Source organism: Rhinoderma darwinii, chromosome 2 (assembly GCF_050947455.1).
Source record: "Rhinoderma darwinii isolate aRhiDar2 chromosome 2, aRhiDar2.hap1, whole genome shotgun sequence".
Taxonomy (NCBI): domain Eukaryota; kingdom Metazoa; phylum Chordata; class Amphibia; order Anura; family Rhinodermatidae; genus Rhinoderma; species Rhinoderma darwinii.
The window spans coordinates 187,970,696-187,986,927 of NC_134688.1; the positions used below are offsets into that span (position 1 = coordinate 187,970,696).

At 40.9% G+C, this 16,232-nt stretch overlaps 1 protein-coding gene and 1 long non-coding RNA gene across 3 annotated transcripts in view; one reads left to right on the plus strand and one right to left on the minus strand.

The window, feature by feature from the left end:
* LOC142740898 (uncharacterized) overlaps nt 1–7,167 on the plus strand; it is a 49,133-nt gene extending 41,966 nt beyond the window's left edge. For both annotated transcript variants that reach the window (XR_012880913.1, XR_012880914.1), the window contains 2 exons: nt 3,571–3,713; nt 7,059–7,167. This is a non-coding gene — a long non-coding RNA (uncharacterized LOC142740898). The remainder of the gene's footprint in view (nt 1–3,570; nt 3,714–7,058) is intronic.
* The window catches only part of CRACDL (CRACD like), a 29,984-nt gene extending 14,693 nt beyond the window's left edge, over nt 1–15,291 (minus strand). Inside the window, exons 1-5 of the mRNA XM_075850320.1 lie at nt 15,233–15,291; nt 7,043–7,211; nt 6,281–6,416; nt 3,557–3,706; nt 1,359–1,430 (exon numbers count right to left, since the gene is read on the minus strand). Coding sequence (XP_075706435.1) covers nt 1,359–1,430; nt 3,557–3,706; nt 6,281–6,416; nt 7,043–7,211; nt 15,233–15,281 — 576 coding nt within the window. The 5' untranslated portion in view covers nt 15,282–15,291. The remainder of the gene's footprint in view (nt 1–1,358; nt 1,431–3,556; nt 3,707–6,280; nt 6,417–7,042; nt 7,212–15,232) is intronic.
* Nucleotides 15,292–16,232: the final 941 nt, after the last annotated feature.

The window sequence follows — 16,232 nt, forward strand, 5'->3', positions numbered from 1 at the left end:
TCTGCCCCTCTTGGCAGAGATTGTTGGCTGGCTGCTGTGTATTTGGAGAGGCGATAGGAGGGAAACGCCCCCCTCATGAATACATTAGGCTCATAACTATGAGTCTGGTCTACTTTTTGAACACTCCTATTAGCCAATTGGCACCATTTTTGTTTGTTTCATTTTAGCTAATAGGAGAGCAGACCTGTCCCTATAATGCCCTTATATAGGGCAGCAGAGTGTGATATCAGATCTACGACCAGCTGACTAGTGCCATTGAATATAGAGCACGCAATAGGTGATCGCTGGCTGTTAGGTGTTGAACAGTAAAATTTAATGTGACCCCTCATGATGCACTCTGTAAACTGGGGGTGCAGAAACGCGTAGGGATACAATCCTATTGGCATTAGTGACCAGGGCATTATACAATAATCACAAAAAGGGGGAGTGACACTTTGGTGCTAGAGGTGTACATAGATGTGTGATAACTTGTATGTACACCCCTATCTGGTCACTTTGCTTACGCCTGTTTAGTAATCTGGCTATCTAGCCATTCTTTTAGTGTTTTGATTTACCTTAATAAAATTCAACTTTTAATCTTTCATACGGGTAGTGATACTGATATTAGATCTGCTTTAAAAATATGTAGTGTACACAACTGATACATGTGAATGGGGTTTTGAAACCCCCATTCGTGCTTTGTCATGGACTTTCGGTGCAGAAAAATCTGCAACAAATTTGCCACATCTAAATATGGGCTTGAGTTAAATCTGCAGGGGCCTTCAATGCACCCATAGGAGAAGTTCTAGTGCATATATATATATATATATATATATATATATATATATACACACACTGTGTATGTATTAAAGAACTGCAAACTAATATATACAGAAAATAAATGTACTCCTGTTTGTTTGTTTTATATATATATATATATATATATATATATATATATATATATATATATATATATATAGATAGATAGGTAGATAGATATATATGCAGGTATATATATGTATATATATATATATACATATATCTTTCTCTCTCTCTATATATATATATATATATATATATATATATATCTCTATATATATATATATAAGTGAATTGATGTAGATGAAACACCCAAAAATGAAAATATAAGCAAAAGTTCCTGCAAAGTGTGCCCTGATCACAGACAAGTTCCCGTAGACATCTCATGTAATAGTAAAACATGAGGCTTTTTTCGAAGCATGCTGCTTTAAATAGATAATATCCAATCAGTGATAAGCTTTTGGATAAATTGTTTCTAGTTGAGTGGTCAAATATTATTTACTTCTTCTTTAAGTGACCTTAGCATGTCATTATTATATTTTTAGAGGGGGAGATATTACCTGTTCATCTTCCTCACTGCCTGTTCCAGCTAAGCTCAGTGAGCTGTGATGATGTTGATGGATGTCAGAAAACTGAAACAATACAAAAATAGCAAAACATTTAAATAATGAAAGTGTCATTCCCATCTCAGATGTTTGAGGGGTTGTCCAGTCCCTATCCTCAGGAAAGGCCATCAATATCTTATCGGTCGGGGTCAGCTGTTTTGAAGGAGCCACAGCACTCGTACGAGTGCTGCTTCCCTTACATTTCCTTTGCTGCTCACGCTGTGAATCACCGACACACTTGTAGCGGCGGTTCACAGTATTACAGCCTTCTCCCATTGAAGTGAATGGGAGAAGGCTGTAAGGCCTTATTCACACGAGAGTATATGTCCGTGTTACGTGCGTTAAAACAATGGACATCACACGGACCTATGCAATTCAGTGGGGCCATTCAGACATTCACTGTTTTTCACGCAGCATTTGTCCGCTGCGTGAAACTTATTGCATGTCCTATACTTGTGCGTTTTTTGCGCATCACGCACCCATTGAAGTCAATGGGTGCGTGAAAATCACCAACAGCACACAGACATCATCTGTGTGCTGTCCGTGATTCACGCAACAGTTGCTAATGAAATGGTGAGAAAAAGAAAGACACCTCCTTCTGTTTTTTTTTGCTGACGTAAAAAATGCGTGACACACGGATGAAATACGCGCGTAAAAAATGCAGACACGCACAGTACACGGATGTCATACGGAACTGCAACGCTTGCAGAACGTTGCATTTTTTACGCGCGCAAAACGGACACGCTCATGTGAATAAGGCCTAATACTGTAAACCATCGCTACATGTGTGTTGGAGATTCTCAGTGTGAGCAGCAAAGGAAATGAAGGGGAAGCAGCGACCCCTTCAAAACAGCTGATCGGCAGGGGTGCCGGAAGTCGGACCCCGACCGATCAGATATTGATGGCCTATCTTGAAGATAGACCATCAATTTTTTGTGACTGGACAACCCCTTTAATGGCATATGCACAGGTGCACAACTGTTTACGTAGCTCCTATAAAACAGAATGGAGAGGGCTATGTGCATGTGTTGCCACCTCTCCACTTAGTCCCTGCCTGGAATCGGTGGCCATCGGCATCCGCATCTATCTGACATTTTTGGCGTATACTGTGGATATGCCATAAATGTCTGAAATGAGAATTACTTTTTAACTAGAGACTAATAAATATTTGATATTTTAGCCCACATCCAACACCTATGTTACTTTAAAAATAACACTACATGTTGATCAGTTCTGATATCCACATGGCTTTCTGTTAACAAACTCCATCCCTTTCTGCAACCTAATACTGAAAAATGTTCCATTACAGTTCAGATGGGAGGAAACTATTTAGCAATTGACGAAAAAAAGAAACAATTCTGCACATATTCGCTTATTGTCAGTCTTCGGAAACTTTCTAGCTCTCACACCTCCTTTTTGTTCTGACAGATACACAATCAATAAAGATCCTTAAGGAGAAATAGATGCATTAGGTGCATGGCATTAAGAACAATTACTTCAAAGAAAAATCAGAAAACAGCCTTCCTCTTCTGTACAGTTCATCTGTAATGCCTTGTTCACACAGTGCAGATTTGATGCAGAGTTTGCATGTATTTTTTTAAGCCAAAAACAGGAAATGAACCTAAACATAAGAAATATATAAAGGACAGCCTTAAAGTGCCTCCTCTACTGGATCCAATTCTAGTTTTGGCTTAATAAAATGCATGCAAAATCTGCATCAAATCTGCACTGTGTGAACAAAGCATTTGGGTGCTGCATTACATCATACAGATAAATTCTCTATTATCTTTTGAGGGTCAAATGCAGAATGTTGGGTGGATTACAAAGGCCCTAATGTAGCAAAACTGAAGAATAAAGGCTTGTATGATGCAGAGTGCATCAGATTATTGTTTCCTAATATATCCATAAATTACTCCAGTATTGTGTGGCCATTTGGATGTTAACTACACAGTGCCTCATGCCATACAGTTATTAATGTCCAAACAATATCCATCTTTGTTCCATGTATCTGCAGCGTGGCCAGTTTGATACACCCCAGATCATGCAGAAAGGGATTATATCAATGGTCCTCAGTTATACTCTTTGCTTCATTAGCAACTGTTGCCAATGCACATATCATGGACTTTTTATATAATGTCTGATAATATACTTGCCCTTGTTTTAATAGCTTCATGCATAAGTGACATCTCTGGAGGGCTGCGTGGTAGTCCATCATCTTCAGAACTGGTCCCAGCATCATCAGATCGCTTACTAACGACCCCAAAAGGAGGCGGTCCAACTTTGATATTAGATTGGAGTTTTAACTGAAATGTAAGCATTTAGATGTTTTATAACAACCATTATTTAAAAAGTCTAACTAGGCCTCATTCACACGATAGGTTTTCCTGGCCGGGTGCCGGCCGTTCATAAATCGGCCGGCACCCGGCTGCATTAGGAATAATAGACCCCTAATGGGGCTATTCACACGACCGATTTTTTGACGGCCGGGAAAACCGTCCGTCAAAAAATAGGACATGCTCTATTTTCGGCCGGGTACCTGGCCGCCCGGCTCCCATAGAAGTCTATGGGGCCGGGTAATACCCGGCCATCACTGGAATGTGTCCCGCTCTGTCTCCTCCTCCTCACAGCGCAGAGTGCATGTGAGGAGGAGGAGGAGTTGATGCCATTCGGACGAATGGCTACGCTGTACACTGTGTGGCAGGGCCGGGGTGTACAGCAGGTGGAAGGGAGCGCTGCGCTGGCTCCCTTCCCCTGCTTGTTTTAAAAGCGCCCTGGCCCGGCGACACCTTCCATGGCGCCGCTAGCAGCAGCTGCTGCTGCGGCTGATACTACTGTAGCGACGCCACTATAGCAGAGCGGGGAGGTATCTCCCCGCTCTGCTATGTACTAGCCCCACTTTAGCTCCTTAAAGGAGCGGAATCCCCGTGTTTTCGGGGATTCCACTCCTGGACAGAGCGCTTGATGTCTCTGTCCATATCTGGGCAGTGACATCAGGGGAAACTCCTGAAGCGGAATCCCCGAACACATGGGGATTCCCCTTCAGGAGTTGCCGCTGATGTCACTGTCCAGATCTGCCCGGCCCGGAACGGATGCAAAACTTTATGCAAACCGGCCGGGCAAAATGGTCGATTTTACCGGCCAGGACTTGGGCTCGGGCACGACCCGGTCGTGTGAATCCCGCCTAAGGAAACCAATATTGTAGGTTTGCTATGAATTACTACTTGCTAATATTTCATTATCACAGAAATTACTCCAATTAAAAATAATGTGTTCTGATAATAAAACAGAATGTAGGCTGTCATTTGTGGCAGTCTGTATTCTATCTATGAGGCAGCAGCATGTTGAAAAACAGCATGTATTTGCTTATGGGCAGTCAGGCCAGATGTAGGAAATTTGAATTAACTCCATTGTTCCTGGAGTATTATTGGACGGCTAAGACTTCAAAACACAGTAAGTAATAATGTATAATGTAATAGTATTATCAGCAATTGTCTAAAAACAATAAAAAAATATTGTGAAAAATAGGTTCACAAACGGGCACAACTTAACTGCAATGTTAAAGTGGTTGTACCATCCAATCCTGGTGGTCACACATGCTCAGAAGCTCAGTCCCACCACCCTGATATTCTTGTACATGGGTAGCGGAATGATTCCTGCTATTGTGAAGTCCAGCCAATAATAATGTGCAAAATAAAAGTGGCATCTTCATCTAGACACAGGACCATTTTTAAAAAATGTCTCCAATTGAAAACATTTTATGCTTTGTGTAATCTAACAGGGAAATGTCATATTTAATTATTATATATTTAATGTCATAATTATTTGTGGGACAATGTTATTATACAGAAAAAAAAAAGTAAAAAGAGAATATGCAACTTATAAAAACAGGAGGGTGGGTGAGCCGAATAAAAGGTTTTAAAAGAAGGGTTTTTAAAGAGAGTACCAAAAAGGAAATAAAACAGAAGCACAAGACAGACTCACGTTCCATAAAGAATGAATGTCAAATGTAATTTTGGCAACTAAGTACATAGATAAGTTCCCATTGACAGCCAAGAGGTGCCAGTGCAAAGCACTACAGATTAAAAAGGTCAATGGGATGTTTTGTTACTTTATATACATTAAAGGAGTTGTTTCAAAAAGACAACCATTTCCATATGCCCTATTAGGCCATATGGATGTCAAAGAGGGGAGTACCTCCCGGCCCGTCCATGCATTAGAGAAGCCGGATCCACATAGATCAGCTGGCCTAGTTTTAAACCTCTCCTGACATGTCTGTTTTAGTAAATACTTGTATTCTCCATGAAATAACAATTCTGGAACATCTTTTCGTAGAACTCTGCATGGTGCCGTTCCTCTTTTATTCCTCCTAGAAATGTATGAATAAATTGACAATTGGGTGTTACCATTCCCCTTCTCAAAGGGCCGTGTCCCAACATAATCTGAGACTGTGAGCATTGATTGGGCAGTGTCAGAATATGTAGGGACACACCTCCAACTGGTAACTCCCAGTTGTCAATTTATTCCATAAATCTGTAGGAGAAATAAGAGAGGAATCGCACAATGCAGAGTTCTATGAAAAGATCGTTATTTTATGGGAAATACAAGTATTTACTAAAACAGATATGTAAGGAGAACTGACAGATCCTCTTTAAAAGGGGTTATCTTTGTGAGACAACCGCTTTAAGGTTTTGCATGCTTTTGTAATTGTTTGGCGCTTATGAAATCGCATAGTTCATGATGTTTCAAAAGCATTCTTTCATCCAACCTTCCACTTATAGGATATTGGCAAGCTTGTACTAAATTGTAGTGTAATTTAAAAACCAGTTGATCTAGTTATATATTGTAGTTTGTCCTAAGGCACATCTTCTGTGTAATACCTGCAGGGCTTTGATGCGGTCAGACACATTCTCTTGTGAGAACACACGTATTGGTCGGACTGTCTCTTGTGCAATCTCTGGAATGAAGATGCTGTCATGTGACACAGCTCTGCTTCCCAGCACGCCAGCTGCGGCTCTAAAATGACAAGTCACATCATATACACAAAGTTTATCACAGACATGTTCAGCAGAAGATATGGATCAACAATATAAATCTCCCATCTCCAAAACCTTGATGACCTTGGGATGCAGTGATCTTCAGGTTTCTTCTTGCAAGCTTCCCCTGTTTCATTTTCACCACCCCAACTGACATATAAACAAATGTTCCCTCTATTAGGGATGACAGGATCCAGCAGAGGGAATATTTCTTTATACAGATGATGGGGTGATTTCTGACACTTTGCATGAGCGTGCTGACGGTGTCATGAACTAGGAGCAGCAAGCAGGAAGAAGCCCGGAGATCTCCACTTCACAAAGCCCCATCTGAGGAACCATGGCTTTCTTTTTTTTTTTAGGATCCATGATGGATGTAATGGATCCGTCATGATCTGGTATTTGTTTGTACCCCCATCGACTGTGTCAGGTTTCCATTAGGTATTGTTTTTTTACTGGTCAGAACACTTTCCCGCAGATTTCACTAATTTGATTTTACAGAAATTGAACACTGCAATTAATAATAAACAATATGTAACATAGAAACGCTAGATCACACCAACAACAAAAAACCTGCCACATATATATCAATCACATACAATAACTTACTCAATTTCTCCCTCAGAGTCATAATCAACACGCAAAGAGTCTGGGACGGTGACATCGCTGGCAGACTGGCTCTGCTTAAGAACACTTGCTCCCAATGATGGTAAAGCCTCTTTTCTCTTCTTTTTTCCAAATAATTTTTTGAAAGATTTAAACTTAAATTTCTTTTTAGCTAAAATAAAAATAAAAATATTAATTCTAAACCCCTTTGTACTTCTCTTGGGTTGCAGTCATAGGTCTTTCAATAATAAATAAATTATAAAAAAAAAAAATACAAACTCACTTGCAAAATATAAATATATTCCATCTATCCATATATCTATGCATATAACGTAAGTGTCTCATCCTGGGTCTTATGATTACCTACATTTTCATTATTGTCCATAATATTCTATAAAAGCCTTCTAGTGTACATGAGAAGCAGATGCTAAGATATCATGGGCCCTTTATTTTGGAACTTCTGATAATTCAGTAAGCATAGTAAGGGCATGACCACACATGGCGGAATTCCTCCGCAACTGTCCGCATCAATGCCGCACAGAATCTGCGTTGCAGATTCTGCAGCGGATCTGCACAAAATGTGCAGAAAATTGATGCGGACTGGCCGCTGCGGACTGCAGGAAAAGTGCTTCTCTTCTCCCTATTCAGTGCAGGATAGAGAGAAGGGACAGCACTTTCCCTAGTGAAAGTCAAAGAATTTCATACTTACCGCCCGTTGTCTTGGTGACGCGTCCCTCTTTCGGCATCCGGCCCGACCTCCCTGGATGACGCTCCAGTCCATGTGACCGCTGCAGCCTGTGCTTGGCCTGTGATTGGCTGCAGCCGTCACTTACACTGAAACGTCATCCTGGGAGGCCGGACTGGAGACAGACGCAGGGAGTTCTCGGTAAGTATGAACTTATATTTTTTTTTACAGATACATGTATATTGAGATCGGTAGTCACTGTCCCGGGTGCAGAAACAGTTACTGCTGATCGCGTAACTCTTTCAGCACCCTGGACAGTGACTATTTACAGACGTCTCCTAGCAACGCTCCCATCATTACGGGAGCCCCATTGACTTCCTCAGTCTGGCTGTAGACCTAGAAATACATAGGTCCAGCCAGAATGAAGAAATGTCATGGTAGTAAAAACAATACGCTCCGCAGCACACATAAGATCTGCGGACTTCATTGCGGAATTTTGACTCTCCATTGAAGTCAATGGAGAAATTCCGCCATGAGTCCGCAACCAGTCCGCCACTGCTCCGCAACAGACAGAGCATGCTGCGGACACCAAATTCCGCTCCGCAGCCTATGCTCCGCAGCGGAATTGTACGCATCATGTAAACGAACACTGCTAAATTAAAGTGAAAGTCAATGGAGAAACGGCTCCGCTGCGGATTAACGCTGCGGAGTGTCCGCAGCGGAATTTAAGTGAAATTCCGCTATGTGTGAACCCGCCCTAATAGTCCCTTGGCAGGATATGCATGAAATTGCTACCCAATAACGGTAAAGTCTTCCCCTAAAGATACAAATTACATTAGTGGAAAAAGAGACACACATTAGTTCTCTTAGTTCTTCCTTGCATCAGATTCTATAAATAATGTGCATTTTGCTTTCTATTGAGTCAGTAGCAAAAATTGACTTTACTGGCAGGGTATAATTTGAAGACAAAACAGCTTAGCGTAATTGTAAGTTAGGAAAGTCACGTACTAATAATTCTCGGGGGATGCTGGTTGTCATTGAAGAGACGCAGCTGGTATGAAGTCTTAAGGGCTATACTCCATAGGAAAAAGTATCCAAATCAACTCTCTTCTGGGATTAGTTACACCATCTCCCTATTAGAGGTAGGCAACAGGTAATCAACCTCCAATAGGTGGCACTAGAGAGATGGTTTTCCTTCTCCCGTAAGAGAGCTAATTTGCTTACTAGTAATTGTAATTATGAAATAGCGCCTAGTTTGTCATCTCATTTTATATGTGAATTTTTCACAAAAAAAGTATTAAAACACTATAGAAATTAAGAATATAAACATTTAGTGCACAAAATTATATGTTTCATTTATTAAAAATAAAGGCTGCGTTCAAAGGCGGCATGCATTCATAGACATTTAACAGAACTCTGCAGCAAAGCAACATGGTAGAGAACTGTGGTCACCAACCCAGAGGCGTAACATGAAGCTCCTGGGCTCCAATGCAAAATCGGTAATATGGCCCCCATCTACCCTGTGACAATTATACTACTGGTGTCTTATGTGACAGAGGGGCTTTTAGACCTCCTCAGGCACCAGGGCCAGTTTATGACTGCTACCTCTGCACCCCTTATAGCTACACCCTGGCACCAACCAGTGGTTCGAAAACTACATGTTGTGACAGCTCTAAGTATTATTATATCTTAGTGGCACCAGGGATATCATTATATTACTAAGACTTGGCACTTGGGCTATAACCATCATTGATAGATAATACTAGGGTAAGACTTATTCCATTTTAATACTAAGTGTGGCTCATCACCATCTGTTATATCTGAATGGTTGGGGACCTCTGGAACAGACTGCCAATATATCCAGGGGCCCCTGTATTTGGATTGCCACATGTAAGTCAGTCACAAGGTAAGTCTTTTTCTTCCAAAAGTGACAAAATTGTTTAATACACATGGTCTTGCCATGGCTTTTCGGCAGTCAACGGTGGTGTGGTTTTTAAAGCTGAGGCTCCAAGAATGGATTCTATGCGATAAGAAAATAGAGGGGTGCAATACAAAATAAGACAGTAAATGTCAGCAACTGAATGCAAAGTTACTTAAATAGCTCTGCTCCCAGACATCCACATCAATGCAGAAGAAAAGACACCGAATCCAGACATGCAGCAATGTAATGGACCTTTATTTACCAGGTGTAAAACCGTAATATTAGTACTAGATGTAAAAACTGCAATCTAATTTTTTTTTGCTTTGGTTTTAACTGCCACGTTTTTCCCCACTGAGGACAATGGCCACAAAAACGTATGGCAGTACGACAGATCTGAATGGACCCCATTGACTTTGAGGTTTCCAAGGTTGACCTCTGTTGAGGATTCCGCCATTTCAATGGCAAAAATATTGCTGCATGCTGCGCTGTACTTGCAATCAAAAGTGATGGACACCTTAACAGAACCCGCAATGGAAAGCCCCAATGCAGATGGGAACAGAGTCTTACAAACCAAAGAAACTTCATACATTGTATAGAGGATAGGAGGGATTCTGCTTTAGCTCTCTTGGAAAACCAATAATTCCCCCTCCATTTTATTAAAATAATGAAATATTTTAATGGCTGATTAGAACACTGTAAAAATAAAATCTTTGGAAATAATCAGACCCAAAAGACTAATGTTCCACTTATAATGTAAGGACAGAAAAAAACAGGAGTAGATTACGAGTTCATATTACGTGTTTTGCTTTTCGCATTATTAGCAAGAGCAAAGGAGTGTTTACTGTAAAGGCAATAGAAAAATTGACCTGACCTCAAAGACTTTTACATGACGGGTTCAAGCACTTAAATGACTTTACATAGCGATGGCTTTAAAGAGGCTCTGTCACCAGATTTTGCAACCCCTATCTGCTATTGCAGCAGATCGGCGCTGCAATGTAGATTACAGTAACGTTTTTATTTTTAAAAAACGAGCATTTTTGGCCAAGTTATGACCATTTTTGTAATTATGCAAATGAGGCTTGCAAAAGTCCAAGTGGGTGTGTTTAAAAGTAAAAGTACAACTGGGCGTGTATTATGTGCGTACATCGGGGCGTTTTTAATACTTTCACTAGCTGGGCGCTCTGAAGAGAAGTAACATCCTCTTCTCTTCAGAACGCCCAGCTTCTGACAGTGCAGATCTGTGACGTCACTCACAGGTCCTGCATCGTGACGGCCACATCGGCACCAGAGGCTACAGTTGATTCTGCAGCAGCATCAGCGTTTGCAGGCAAGTCGATCTTACCTGCAAACGCTGATGCTGCTGCAGAATCAACTGTAGCCTCTGGTGCCGATGTGGCCGTCACGATGCAGGACCTGTGAGTGACGTCACAGATCTGCACTGTCAGAAGCTGGGCGTTCTGAAGAGAAGAGGATGTTACTTCTCTTCAGAGCGCCCAGCTAGTGAAAGTATTAAAAACGCCCCGATGTACGCACATAATACACGCCCACTTGGACTTTTACTTTTAAACACACCCACTTGGACTTTTGCAAGCCTCATTTGCATAATTACAAAAATGGTCATAACTTGGCCAAAAATGCTCGTTTTTTAAAAATAAAAACGTTACTGTAATCTACATTGCAGCGCCTATCTGCTGCAATAGCAGATAGGGGTTGCAAAGTCTGGTGACAGAGCCTCTTTAAAAGAAACAAGTACAACAAATCTCAACAAATGTAGAAAAATGCACAAAATGGCAAAAAGAGGTATAATCAAAAATAAAAGTGCTTAAGGCCTCCTTCACGCAGTGTTTTAAAATGAATGTAAAAAATGGCAGATGTTTAAAGCGTGTTTTTTATGCAGTTTTTGGGGTTGATTTTTATTTAGTGTTATTATGTGCATGTGTTTTTTCTAGTTCTATAGATAAGGCTATGGAGAAAATGCCTGAAAAAACGCCACACCTAGAACATGATGCGCTTTGAAAAAAATGCCACTAACTTCAAAAACGCTACAAAAACAAAATACTGTGTTTGTAGACATCATATTTCTCTACAGACTAAACTAACATCTGGCCCAGGGGCAGATTTAGGGGGGCGGGCCTAAAGAACAGTGCCGTTATTTGTTCTTTTTGTAAACAGTCGTTATATATTTTCAATGCTTACCTCTCCCAACTCCTCGGTAGCTCCTGGTGTACAGGGTCCTGATGCTGTGCAGGGTCAGGACGTAGTGTGCGACTGCACACATAACGTCCTGACTTTGCCAGCGTCAGGCTTCTGTGTACCGCAGCGTTCCGAGCTAAAGAGGAGGAAAGTATATAACAGGGTTTAATTATTTAGGAGTCTGGGTCTGAAATAATGTACGAAGTCTAAAATTAATTTAGGGTAGGGCTCTGAAATTTCTTTAGGGGTCTAGTCTCGGGTCTGAAATTTGATTAGGGGCTTGTTCTAAGGTCCGAAGTAATGTAGATGTCTGGTCTTGGGTCTGAATTAATTTAAGGTCTGGTCGATAGTCTGAAATTAATTTAGGGGTCTGGTTTGATGGCTAAAATAATCTAGGGGTCTGGGGTCGAAATTCATTTTGGGATCTTGTCTGTGGTTTGAATTAATTTGGGATCTGGGGCCCCTGAAATGCGACAGAACTATGGCTGAGCAGAGACCCATTGGCTCCCTGTCCCGCCATTTACTCTTGTAGGCCACAGGCCTGGTTTAGGCCTGTGGCCTACATGACACTGGGGCCACGTTAATGATGTCAGTGGCAAGGCGCGCCCGGCATGATGACGTCACTACATCCCACCTGCGCTGGCCCGCTGAATACACTGAGAGGAAGAAGTCTCAACTCGTCGTAGGAACGGCTAAATAGGGTTAGGTAAGGATATTTTTTTTTTCATTATCAGGGGCGTTAAGGAGACACTATTAATGGGGGAACTACTTAATGGGGCATAAAAAGTCTTAGTGGGGTCATAAAGTGGGGCATCATCACTGAGTGGGGGCATAATTATGGCGAGTACTGAGTGGGGCACAAAAGGGCCATTAGTACTGAGTGGGGGCATAAAATCGGCAATATTACTGGGAGTATAAAAGGGGGAATTATTACTGAGTGGAAGAATAAAAGGGGCATTACTACTGAGTAGGGCATAAAAGGGGCATTAGTACTGAGTGGGGCATAAATGGGGACATTATTACTAAGTGGGGACATTTAAAGTGGCATTATTATAATGGTGAATAAAAGGGGGCATTTGTACTGTGGGAACAAAAAGGGTACTATTTCTATTTGGGGCACTAAGAAAGCACAGGAACACTATTACTGTGTGGGCCTAAAGGAGAAACTATTACTCTGTGGGGGGCACTAAGAGCGGCACTATCACTGGGTGGGGTTTAAAGGGGAAACGATTACTGTGTAGGAGTAATAAAGGAAGCACTTACTGTGTGGGGTCTATAGGTTGGATACAATTACTGTATGGTGCTCCAAGGATGTCATTATTCCCATCTGTGGCACTATGGATGGGGAGTTTGTGTAGAGGTGGGGAATAGTTTGGGGATGTGCTGGAAAAGTGAGAAGCCAAAGAAGTCTGTGTGTCAAATTCTGCAGGGACAAGTCGTGGCCAGGAGAAATTGTCATTGAAATCTAGGCTGGATGAAGAAGGAAAGGAGAAGGAATGACTAAAACCAGAGAATGCAGCACCTGTGAGTCACTGAATTTAGTGTACAGTATTCACTTATATGGTCTGCAGAGCTCCTGTGTAGAACTGATATCTACCACTATGTGGTCACGGTACAGTGGTAATATTGGTCTTAGTATAGTGGTTTTATTTAGTAACAGTATGGTGGTATTATTCAGTCACTATTTGGTAGTAATATGTGATCATGCTTTTGTGGTATTATTCACTAATAGTATGGTGGTGTTATTAAGTCACTATATTCAATAGTTATATTCAATAACTATGTGTTGGTAATATGTGGTCCTGATGTGGAAGTATTATTCAGTAACAGTATAGTTTTATAATTCAGTAACTAAGTGGGGGTAATATGTGGTCATGGTGTGGAGGTATTATTCAGTAACAGTATAGTTTTATAATTCAGTAACTATGTGGTGGTAATATGTGGTCATGCTACGGCGGTATTATTCAGTAACTGTATAGTGGTATTATTCAGTCAGTATCTAGGGGTAATATGTGGTCATTATGTGGCTGTATTATTCTGTAACAGTATGGTGACACTATTCAGCCACTATATAGTGGTAATATGGGTTATGGTGTGGCGGTATTATTTGGTCCTTATATATTGTTATTATTGCTAATGTTTGTCTGGGCATACTGGGTTTTGTTCAGTAGCAGTATGATGGTAATATGTGTGGTGATAATATTTGCTCCTTGAAAAGCGTGTAGTGTGCAACATTATGTATGTTGACATGTAGGTGAAACTCACTTAGGTGAAATTCACTTTTATAACTCTCCTTTTTGGATGCACTCCTGGAATTGACAAAAAAAAACTGAACAAAAACGACATGTCTGATTCCAGCCTAAAACGCACCAATATAGGACATGAAGTGAGTTTCATGCAGCGGACTCTCGCTTGGTGAAAACTCCTGCATGTGTGAACAGCCCATTAAAATCAATGGGTCCGTGTGCTGTGCTTGATTTCCATGCACAGTACACGGACGAGATTCACATTCGTGTGAATGGGCTTAAAGGGAATGTTTCTGACAATAGCATATTAAGGGAATACTGTATATGAGAATCCATGAGATATCATTTATAGTAGTTCCAAAGAAAAAGGGCCACACTTAGGGCTTATTTAGACGAACATGATATACGTCCATGCAACGCCCGTTATTTTTATGCGCCTCTCTCGGACCTATGTTAGTCTATGGGGCCGTGCAGACTGTCAGTGATTTTCATGCAGCGTGTGTCCGCTGCGTAAAACTCACGACATGTCCGATATTTGTGCGCTGTTCGCGCATCACGCACCCATTGAAGTCAATCGGTGCGTGAAAATCATGCGCAGCACACTGAAGCACTTCCGTGTGATGCGCGTGATTCGCGCAACAGCAGTAAAAAGTATGAATGAAAACAGAAAAGCACAACGTGCTTTTCTGTTTACAAACATGCAAACAGAGTGTCATAATGATGGCGGCTGCGCAAAAATCACACAGCCACGCATCATACGCTGCTGACACACGGAGCTGTTAAGTACCTTTTGCGCATGCAAAACGGCACGTTTTTTGCGCACGCAAAACGCACATGCTCGTGTAAATCCGGCCTAAGTAGGCAAAGTTAAGAACTCCTATGCTAGCAGCTCCTTTTAATATATTTTTAATAAAAATTACCCAATAGTATATCCAAGCTGAATTTCTGAGACACAAACAAATGCTATACTTATTAGCTAAAGGGCAGTCCTATGACCCAGCATGTAACTGCACAGTGCCACCTTGTGTCCATACATGGGTAAGATTTTAATCTTCAGAGTATCAGCTCCTTTACAGAATGGAGTAAGAAATTGTAAGGAATACAAAGTAGCATGCTGCCAGCCTGATGCATAACCAAGTTCAACATACCCGAATTATCGTCTACAAGGGTCTCTCCTTCTCTCACTATTGGATCCATTCCAAATGAGTGACCTAAAAATAGAAATAAAATGTGAAAATATATTACCCGGACACAAAGCTTGAACAGCATAATGTAATAGTCAAAATGAAATAGAAACTTAAAAAAAATGTCTCCAAAAATGTGTAAAATGATTTGCATATTATAAAATCGATATAAAGTTCTTATATATGGCACATGGCTAAAGCGGTTTTCTAGTTCTATGTAAATAAAAAAATCTAATAACTATAATAAGCATTATTGTATCATGTAACATTATGCTACTTTCTAAAATAGTTTGTGTTTCACGTCATAATTTTAAAGATCTCGGCTTGCTGTCAGTGAATGGAAACATTTTTTTTTTTTACAGCCAGAGTCTGAGAGGCATACAAACCTAATATTCTTCCATCTGAAGTCTTCGCTGAATTGAAAACCCTGTTTTTACCTAGATTTTACCTACTTGACTATCTAACAAGAAAAGGGAACAGATGGACATATACACAGAAGAATTAGCATTATAAATTCTTTGTAAACATTGCAGCGGCGCACAAGTCTATACATTTCCCTCTGCTCCCTCATAGGCAGTGATAGGTACGGAATTTCGGAATTTGAGAGGCCCTGCAATGTTCACATGCAGCATCACTCAGTTTAGTCGGCACCATACTGAGGGAGGGAGGGGATTTTTTTAAATTGAAAAGCTCTCATATTTTTCAAGAATAAAAGGTCTAAAGAAAAAAATAAACTTATATATATGTGTCGGTGGGATGAGAGGGAGCTCCCTCCCTCTCTCCAAAACCACTCAGATGCGGCGCTTGCTATTGAGCGCTGCATCTGAGTGAATTCCAGATAGGTCATGCCAGAGGCATGGCGTAGCAGATGCCTGTCGGTTTTACACGGTCAGGCATAATACACGGCAATACAGAAGTATTGCAGGGTATTATAAATGCGATCGGATAATTGTAGAGTAAAGTC